This window comes from Lates calcarifer, linkage group LG21 (assembly GCF_001640805.2).
Source record: "Lates calcarifer isolate ASB-BC8 linkage group LG21, TLL_Latcal_v3, whole genome shotgun sequence".
NCBI lineage: Eukaryota > Metazoa > Chordata > Actinopteri > Centropomidae > Lates > Lates calcarifer.
The window spans coordinates 20710762-20721338 of NC_066853.1; the positions used below are offsets into that span (position 1 = coordinate 20710762).

A 10577-nucleotide genomic window follows, 5' to 3' on the forward strand; every position below is an offset into this window, starting at 1 on the left:
CATGGTTACCTCCTGCCCTGACTACTGCAAAGTCATTCTAGCAGGCCCCTTTCATGGGCATTGAAACCATATATCACTCCGCTACCCTTTCCCCATTGCTCTATGGTGCAGTTCTGATGCTCAGATGGCCATTGTAAGTGCTTTTTGCGGTGGACACAGGTCAGCAAGGGTACCCTGACTGGTCTGCAGCAACACAGCCTCATACACAACAAACTGCAATGCACTGTGTGTTCGGACACCTTTCCATCGGAACCAGCATTAACTTTTTTCAGCAATTTGAGCTACAATAGCTCCTGTATTGGATTGGACAACACAGACCAGCCTTTGCTCCCAACATGCATTAATGAGCTTAGTTGCCCAAGACCCAATTGCCGGTTCACCAACACATCAACTTCAAGGACAAAATGTTCACTTACTGCCTGATATATCCCACCAACTGCCAGGTGACACTGTAACGAGATAATCAGTGTTATTTACTTAACCTGTCAGTGGTCATAATGTTATGGTTGACTGTTGTGTGTATGTATTTCAACATGACAAATGAATGCTCTTCAGTTTTAAAATGAACTAAGCTTTTAGATATACAGTAACACATACTTTTAATTGTTCCTGTGAATTTCTTCAACATCAACCTTGGAGAAGAGAGAGGAAGTGAATAACTTGTTAATGTCCAAATAATTCAGGTCAAATGTTGAAACAGTTTGCTTTGTCAGCCTTGCTTCAGACTGGCTTTAAGCCACAGACAAACAATAATCAGGTAAAGGTGCACTAACGTACACAGGAGAGTCACATGGTTCACCTGTGGCCTAATGCAGCACTCCTGCCAGCTCCCTGTCAGGTATAAAGACAAATATCTCAGCTACGAGAGCCAGTCACAGACTGAGAGTGGGCTAAAGACAGATCTGCAGATCAGTAAAGAGACAAGAAGACAAGTGTAGAGCATAATGGACTTTACTACAGTGATATTGGTAGGACTAATCTTAGCTCTACTGTTGATTTTTAGGGTAAAAAACAGTAAAAGGTATCGATTGCCTCCAGGACCCACTGCACTTCCTCTCATAGGAAACCTGCCACAACTGGACAAAAATGCACCTTTTAAAAGCTTTATCAAGGTGAGTTTAGGAACTTTTTTTAAATGCATTATTCACATTGATCTGAAATTATGTCTTGTAACCTGAGAAAAATAACTGAGAGCAGATGTTGCATCACTATTCAGTCATGCTAAATCTGACTTTTGACAGCAGAATTAAAATTGCATCACAATGTTTTTCACTGGGACAAATCATACCTTTCTCTAGTTCAGTGAAACCTATGGTCCTGTGCTGACATTGTACCTGGGCTGGCAGCGAACAGTTGTCCTGGTAGGGTACGATGCAGTGAAGGAGGCTCTGGTGGACCAGGCAGATGACTTCACAGGCAGAGGGCCACTGCCGTTTCTTCTCAAAGCTACCAGGGGCTTTGGTAACACAAGACACTTCAAATCCATCACCTCTGTGCAGGGATCAGTGATTGTGTAGTAGTTTCTCTGTATCTCCATGACTTCTCTCACACAGCTCCATTTGGTCAACAAGCACATGTTTCCCTGTGTCAGGTTTGGCGATCAGTAACGGCGAGCGTTGGCGCCAGCTGCGACGTTTCACACTGACAACCCTCAGAGACTTTGGGATGGGACGCAAGGGGATGGAAGAGTGGATCCAAGAAGAGAGTAAACACTTGAGGGCTCGCATAGAGACATTCAAAGGTATGTTTGTTGTACAGCGTTACTATTACACCTGACAACTGAGAATAAAGAAAAGTTTAATCATAAACACCTCTAGCATTAATGAAAAAAAAATTATGTATGTCTGTATGAGAGGACTGAACATTTACAGCCAAATGTAGCCTTATCAAAATACACTGTCCAGACACAAAATAACTAGATGATACATGAAATAACTGTTCAACAACAGAAAGGAGAGTGTAGAAGCTTTGTTGGATTGCTCTGTATATTTATCTCTCTTGCTTCAGCTGCACTGTTTAATCCTTATCTCTCTCAGATTGCAGTGTGCACAAAGTAAACACTGAATATGTCATGCTGCATAGAGGATTTTAAACTGCATTTTAATCTGAACACACAGCACATGTGGTAAATTGTGTCACTGGAGGTGATCGACATATCAGCTTAAATTTGCATATTACTTTTGTTGATGTTTTGACATTTGCATGGTGGGTAAAAGTATTGTTAACAGATGAGTCCAAACCAGTTTTCTTCTTCGTCTCCAGCTGCACCCTTTGACCCAACGTTTTTGTTGAGTCGCACTGTGTCAAATGTGATCTGCTGCCTGGTGTTCAGCCAACGCTTTGTTTATGAAGACAAGCAGTTCTTGCACCTCCTCAACATCATATCTGAGATTTTGAGGTTCAATAACTGTCCAGTGGGTCAGGTAAGTAAATGTTGGAGCAAGAAAATCTGAAGCTGATGGTCCTACAAATACAATGTTTTTACTCTGGTTTTCATATGGTGTCCTTATATCATCCTTAGGAATATTCTGTAACACTTTTCCAGAATGCATATATTATAGAATTAATGCCCCAACACACTGAATAGATTTTTACAATATTATCTCCTGAGAAAGCAAGCTGTACCTCCCTCCCACAGCTGTACAACATCTTTCCCTGGCTAATGGAGCGTCTGCCCGGCCACCAGCACACTGTTTTTGCTCAAATTGAGGAGATTAGAGAGTTTATCAGGATGAAGATCCAAGAGCACAAGGAGACTCTGGACCCCAGCTCCCCACGAGACTACATTGACTGCTTCCTCATCCGAATGAACCAGGTTGGAAAGAACTTTGGGATCATTGGTTTTGTTTAGGGAACATGATACATGAGTGATATAGCTTTCATCTGATGGGTTTCATCGTGAAACTGTATCCATTGAAATAATCCTTTGACATTATCTCATGAATTTTGGTTCTGTTGTGCATCTTATAGCACTATTACCACTTTATCCTCTTAGGAAAAGCACATTCCCACAACTGAGTTCAACTATGACAACTTGGTGTCAACAGTGATGAATCTGTTCCTGGCAGGAACAGAAACCACCAGCTCCACCATCAGATATGCCCTCAGTGTGCTGATCAAATACCCACACATACAGGGTAGGTCCCCTAACAGACGACACAGTCATCATATATTAGCAGTTGTAAATACAATCTGCTCAAGAATTGATTAAGTAGTTGCCACCAGATACATTTCATAACATAAGGATGAAAGTGGAAATTTTTGCTTTGAATTGTTTAGAGAAAATGCAGCAGGAGATTGACAGTGTGATTGGAAGACACCGATGCCCCAACATGGAGGACAGGAAGTCACTCTCCTTTCACAGATGCTGTTATTCATGAGGTGCAGCGTTTTCTGGACATTGTCCCCTTCAGCCTCCCTCACTACGCTCTGCAGGACATCACTTTCAGGGGTTACACAATTCCCAAGGTATTCTTGATTCATCAGCATCCATAACCTGCAGCACTGTGGAAACTAACATGATACAGGAATGCAAAGAAAGTTTTATTCCACTAATATGGCATCTTGTTTCAACAGGACACTGTGATTATTCCCTTGTTGCACTCTGTGCTGAAAGAGGAGAAGCAATGGGCAACTCCATGGTCCTTTAACCCCCAGCACTTCCTGGACCAGAATGGCAACTTTAAGAAAAATCCTGCATTCTTGCCATTTGCTGCAGGTAAAACACAGTCCACAGTTAGCTGATAAATCATCAGTTAAATCTGCTATTAACATGGCTGGTCTAGCATGCTAACAGCCTCATATGTAGCCTGTGTTTAACCTCATGGTTTTGTTTGTCAGTGTGGATTAATGTAAGCCTAGTTATCTTGTGCTATTCAGCATATTTCAGTCACGGCCCCTTTTAAGAAAGGATTTTTAATGGCATAGTGCTTTGTTTGTGATTGTGTCTCTTCACAGGAAAGAGAGCCTGTGTTGGCGAGTCTCTGGCTCGTATGGAGATTTTCATCTTCCTAGTGTCACTGCTGCAGCATTTCACCTTTTCCTGTGCTGAGGGCCCTGACAGCATAAACCTCATTCCAGAGTACAGCAGCTTTGCCAATTTGCCTCGCAGGTACCAGATCATTGCCACGCCACGGTGAAAGGAGGAGCTCCCTCAGACAGTCTATCATCGATCCCTCTCTGAGTCACTCACAATGCAAAATACAGTACATTTCTGTATTGTGATACAGCAGTGTTTGTTGTGCAGTTAATGTCTGATACCTCTGTGACAAAGCCCACTGTACTTAGAATTTAAAGAACAGCTTCTCCCCGAGCAGAATTTTGAAGGTTTTTTTTAATGGTCTTCTTTTATGTGTATTTGTGTGTGTGTTTTTTTTTAATTCAGTTCTTTGTGTGACTTGTTGATAAAATGAATAGAGCCCCACTATAAAAATGCATCATTATTATTACTGCAACTTGTATTGCAAAGGCGAATAAAGCATTTCCCTCTGTGGAAGAATTGTGTTCTTCATGCTATATATTGTGTGATTCTACATAGAAGCTGACTGGAAACAAAGCTATTAACCAGTGAGGAGCAGACACTTACTTGTATTTTTTTTGCCCAAAACTTTATTGCGAGTTTAAAGTATTATTTTCATTATGTGTGTGTGTTTGTGATCTGTTACAAATTCAAAGACGTGAATAAACCAGCGATAAACACTGTCCAGTACCTCTGAGCGTAATTTACACTCACAGAACTTGAGTTACTCTGAGTGACTTCTACTTCCGCAAATTCAGGATGAATTCCAGGCAAAAGGTTGACGGGCTGACAAACAACTTTATGTATTTGCATCTTCAGACGATCTTCCCTGCGACGTAGACCTTTGCTCAATTGGGAGGGACAAAGATTGTTATTTTGTTTTGAGGAACATTATGGAGTTTTCTGGCACGCTGATTTTAGCAGGGCTTATCATTGTCCTTACTGTGGCTGTTCAGCCTGAAGAGTCGTAGACAAGTTTGTTTACCTCCTGGACCCTCCGGCCTGCCTGTCATAGGAAACCTGCACCAGCTGGACAAAAGAGCACCGTTCAAAACTCTGCTAAAGGTGAGAGAGGGAGAGTGACCACTTGCCTGCACATATTACACTGCTAACTCCCTTGTTAACCGTTTGTCAACAACGCCTCGATCATCTGCAGCTGGTTTATTAGAGATTCCCAACGCACCATAAAGCTACGCAACGCACTTCATAGAGATCATACTGAAACCACCTCGCTCGGTATTCTTATTTTAAAAAGCTGAAAAACATATTAACTCACCTCAGCCTTTAACTGGCTCTGATTTATCCTGGAAGTCATAGCTGAAACTTTTTGCACTCTGCTACGCACTTCTGCACTGCTGCACTTACAAAACTCACAAAATACTGTACTTTACTTGATTTTATGCATTCTGTGTATCCTATTTGTAAGTTTATCTGCCTTATTCTGTCTGTTTTCATTTATATGAAGCACTTGATGCACGTCATTTCGTTATAGTAAAACACTTTGAGCTGCATTTCTCTAGATCTCTAGTTTTATTATGTTGACTTTAGTGTGTTGTATGTGTAATCTTCTGTACATGTGTTCTCGGCCCTGTATGTAAATGCATTCTGAGTTATATTCCTTGTATGGCTATATTTAGCTGATTTTCATTGAAATCCCGAAAACAGTTTTGCCTATTGATTTTCTATGTGTTAAGTTTTCTTTTGCTTATTTATTGCATGAACTGTGTGTCAATGATTCTGTGTTTGTCAAGAGTCTGGTATGTTTGTTTGTTTTGGGTTGCTGGTTGCATGTCTGAACAAGAATCCAACACATGTTTATTTAACCTCCAGCTCAGTGAAAGCTATGGCCCGGTGATGACTGTGTATCTGGGCCGTCAGCGTGTCGTGGTTCTGGTGGGGTATGATGCTGTGAAGGAGGCACTGGTGGACCAAGGAGAAGACTTCACTGGCAGAGGACCCATTCCTTTCCTGTTTAAAGTGACCAGGGGCTATGGTAATATGGGAATTTTAGTGATGATATGTGTACCATGTTAACGTGTTGGAGTTATACATTCTCTGTCTTTAACACCAGGTAAATCTTTGTTCACTGATTTCTCCTGGCTGAAAGCTGGACATTTGTGTTCTGTTGTACCTAACTACACCCAACAGTCATTTTATTATCTGCAGATAGTGGCTTTAACTATTGAGCTGCCTATTTCCTTTGTATGTAGGGGCCAGAGTTCTTTTTCATGAGTTCCTTTTTGCAACCATCTCTACATTTTCAAAGGTTTGGCGATCAGTAACGGAGAGCGCTGGCGGCAGTTACGACGTTTCACACTCACAACTCTGAAGGACTTTGGAATGGGACGCAAGGGGATGGAAGAGTGGATCCAGGAAGAGAGCAAGCACCTGGTGGCCCGCATTGATAGCACCAAAGGTATGAACGTGTGAGAATGAGAATTGCTCTGTTGGTGTATCTCTCTATCAGGTATCAGGTATATGCTGTCATAACTTAAACTCTAACAAACCAATATTTAATGAGCTATAAACTTTTTTTCAAATAAGATGACAGCATTTGATATATTTAGCTTTAAACAAGTAAATGACTTGCAGCCTTTTTAACAATAGTTAATTCTGAAACACTAAAACTTAAATGCAAACTAAAATTCACAGTGAATTTTTGCTTCAGTTGCAATGCATTCTTTTCCTAATGATGGCAGTATTCATACAGTTAAGTCACAAATACTACTCTATACTGATGATAGAATATTGATTTTAAGATTTGTTCCCAGGCAGTTAAATAACTTAGATTATGATCCCTTTTCCAATAATACTAGAAAGCAACGGGTCACACTGGAAGTTTACTGAGCTCTTCCTCCTTTTTTTTTCCAGCTGCACCTTTTGATCCTACCTACTTCATGAGCTGCACCGTGTCAAATGTCATCTGCTGCTTGGTGTTTGGTCAGCGCTTCAGCTATGATGATGAGCATTTCCTCCACCTTCTGCAGATAATCTCAGAAGCCCTGAAGTTTGGCAGCAGTCCCTGGGGTCAGGTAGGAAGAGGAGAAGCAAAGAGAGTAAAGCAGCACAGTGGATGGGGTAGTGGTTAAAGGATAATCCTGGTATTTTTTAATCTAGGCTTTATTTTTATTCTATGTTTTTGGGTGTAAATGATTGATAGGGACAAAAATCTTGGGAATCAGTTGAATACTGAGGAAGAACTGTGTATCCAGCAACTACAAACAGCTGCTGCAATGTAATCCAATGGTCAGTTGTCCATGTCAAAGTACAGTACAGTAGGTTTTGCCTATTTTTTGTGTTTTCTTTAACTCACTGTTAAGTTTATCTGCTGTGAAAATTGGCAGGTGCTTTTTACTCAGCTACTCAGCTAATATATTTGTCAATGAGTCCTTTCCACTCTATCTACCTATCACAGCTGTATAATGTGTTCCCTCGGCTGATGGAATGGCTACCAGGTCCACAGCATACACTCTTTGCCAGAATTGAAGAGCTAAGGGAGTTTATTACAAAAAAGATCCAGGAACATGGGGACACGCTGGACCACAGCTCACCCAGAGATTACATCGACTGCTTCCTCATTAGACTCAGCCAGGTATGACAGAGTTCATTAACCAGAATAAGCCTGTGTGAAATAAAAGTCACGTTTGTTTCAGTTTGCTCTGTTTAGCATGCTAACTCATATGAACATTCTCCCTGTAATAACAGAGGGTTCTTTGAATACTGAAACCACTAGTTGCACAGATGAACTCACTCAAGTGCATTTTAACATCTTGTATTCTGATCCTGCAGGTTGCATTGTCATAAGGGTTAAATGGTTCTTATTATGTCTACTCAGGAAAAGCACATTCCCACAACTGAGTTCCACTATGACAACCTGGTGTCAACAGTGTTGAACCTGTACCTGGCAGGAACAGAAACCACCAGCTCAACTATCAGATTTGCACTTAGTGTGCTGATCAAATACCCCAAAATACAGGGTAGGTCACGGCCAGTGGAAACCAGTTCAAAATAAAATCTACAAACTGGTCTAATTACTTTTATGTTACATCGATTTTTAACCTTTTTCCTTTTAAACATGTCTCATGATCATTTTGGGTTCATATATATGTTCTTTAATAGACTCAGGGCACTATGGCTCTTGATTTGTCACCAGTTGAATATCAACATTGTACTCTATTGTTGCTTTCATTGTACCTTATTGTAGAGATAAATATTATGGATGTACAAAATCTAAAAGCAGCAAATCCTTATAATTGAGAAGCTGGAAATATTTGTCATTTTTGATATATTAATAACTTATTATTTAGAATAGTTTTGTTTTAGTTAGTTAGTTTTGTTTCCTTGTTGATTTACTAATTGACTAATCAAGTGTTTGTATGTGCACTAATTAAATAGCTGTGTTTTTCTCATTCTGAAGAGAATATGCAAAAGGAGATTGACTCTGTGATTGGACAGGAGCGTTGTCCTTATATGGAGGACAGGAAGTCCCTCCCTTTTACAGACGCAGTTCTTCATGAAATTCAGCGTCTGATGGATATTGTCCCCATGAACATCCCTCACTATGCAGTTCAAGACATCTCTTTCAGAGGTTACACAATTCCCAAGGTATTCTGGTTTCATCACATATCGATTCAAATTTTTTTCCCAGATAATACAAAACATTACATCTGATACAATGTCTTGTCTCAACAGGATACAATTATTATTCCCTTGTTGCACTCTGTGCTGAAAGAGGAAAAACAGTGGGCAACCCCTTGGTCCTTCAACCCCCAGCACTTCCTGGATCAAAATGGAAACTTTAAGAAAAATCCTGCATTCCTGCCATTTTCTGCAGGTAAATTATGAATTCGATTATGTTCGTTCAGAAAATGTGGCTGAACATCGGACTTGTTTGATTAATAGATTTTAGTGTTGTTGTGCTCCTTTTTAAACTATTATATGTTTAAGAGGCCAATTACAAACCCAGTCCCTGCAATAATATTTCATTTATCTCTCAGGAAAGAGAGCTTGTGTTCGGAGAGTCCCTTGCACGCATGGAGATTTTCCTCTTTCTGGTGTCACTTCTGCGGAATTTCACCTTTTCTTGCTCTGGAGGACCTGACAGTATAGACCTCAGCCCTGAGTTCAGCAGCTTCGCCAATGTACCTCGCAGGTACCAGATCATTGCCACGCCACGGTGAAAAGAGGATCTCCCTCAGACAGTCTATCATCGATCCCTCTCTGAGTCACTCACAATGCAAAATACAGTATATTTCTGTATTGTGATACAGCAGTGTTTGTTGTGCAGTTAATGTCTGATACCTCTGTGACAAAGCCCACTGTACTTATGATACTTTACAGCATAGTTCTGTGTTTTCAACCTTACATCTGGCCTTCAGCCTCTGAAGTGATTATTTGATACAATTTACTAATTTCATGCAGTATAGATCAAGCACAGTGATTTAGCATTACTTTCTCAAGTGCTGTACTTTGATGTTTGCACGATTTCACCAAATGGTCTCTCCGACCATGTTCTGTGACTTCATGTTATACATACTCTGTGTCAGTGCATTATTTGCTACAGTATATTACGATTCCAGACTGAGTGAAATATTAACATTTGTCATTTAATAATCTCAACTTTTTTTACCAGCGTTTTTTACCAAATGTTTTCCAAATGTTAACCAAAAGGTTTACCAATTGCTTTTTAAAAGGCTGTCTCACTTAATACTTCATCTAATCTTGTATGCCATAATGGTATTTCTCTTTTTTCTCACTTATTGAGTTTAATTATGCTCCAGGAACCCACAACATTTATCTTACTTAACATTGTTTTTTTATGAATGAATCACAGAGAGCAAGAAAAGAATTGTAAACTATTTATTTTATTGATAAACAAGAAATACTTCCAAATTCCATCAATTAGAGTAATACCTGCTTGTTTACAGCCCTTAGCACAGTGAGGTATAACAAGGACGTCAGTAATTTGATAAGTTCAAGGTGAGGTGATCGGTCAAGCTATGTGTCAGGCTGTCAGTGTGTTAATGCATGTTACAGCATATCACTGTCTTGTGGCTGAGCAACAGAGTCAATGTCCATGTCAGACTTTGGTGATCGTTGTCAAAGACTAAGGCTGCAATATGTTAAGAGTGTCTGCTGTCATGGCAGGTTTTATCAAACCATTATAAGACTAATAAGGAAGTTACACAAAGTATTATATACTGTACTACATGATATACTTATGTACTTCTTTTGGTTTTATAATACAACATTTACAACATGTTTACTGAACCTAAAGCTAAATCGTTTATTCATCCTATATTTTTATAAGAAAATATATCAGAAAATAAATACTATTGAAATTGTGTTTAATTGACTAAATAGATTAATCCTAATAAGCGGTACATATGCATGGGGATCAGTTGTTGTCACTGACTGTGCCAAGAAAACAATAAAACTCTGGTACTAATGTCCGAATGATGATGGCACACTGGTGATTCCTATAAAATATTTTATATGATTTTATAGAGGTGTAAAAATGCAGTGCCCATTGTGGCTGGTGCAAACTACCTTCAGCACT

The 10577-nt window shown here is 39.8% G+C and overlaps 2 protein-coding genes across 2 annotated transcripts; both read left to right on the forward strand.

The window, feature by feature from the left end:
• The first annotated feature begins 874 nt into the window (after positions 1-874).
• On the forward strand, positions 875-4701 carry LOC108876158 (cytochrome P450 2G1-like). The gene is given in 10 exon segments (XM_018665502.2): positions 875-1112; positions 1299-1461; positions 1592-1741; positions 2263-2423; positions 2639-2815; positions 2996-3137; positions 3280-3353; positions 3355-3468; positions 3577-3718; positions 3958-4701. Coding segments are annotated over 10 exon segments (1473 nt in total). The 5' UTR covers positions 875-944; the 3' UTR covers positions 4140-4701.
• A 65-nt stretch (positions 4702-4766) lies between these two features.
• Positions 4767-9198, forward strand: LOC108876157 (cytochrome P450 2F2-like). Its single transcript, XM_018665501.2, is given in 11 exon segments — positions 4767-4952; positions 4954-5083; positions 5849-6011; positions 6285-6434; positions 6890-7050; positions 7434-7610; positions 7854-7995; positions 8436-8623; positions 8711-8852; positions 9016-9032; positions 9034-9198. Coding segments are annotated over 11 exon segments (1476 nt in total). The 5' UTR covers positions 4767-4911.
• The last annotated feature ends 1379 nt before the right edge of the window (positions 9199-10577 follow it).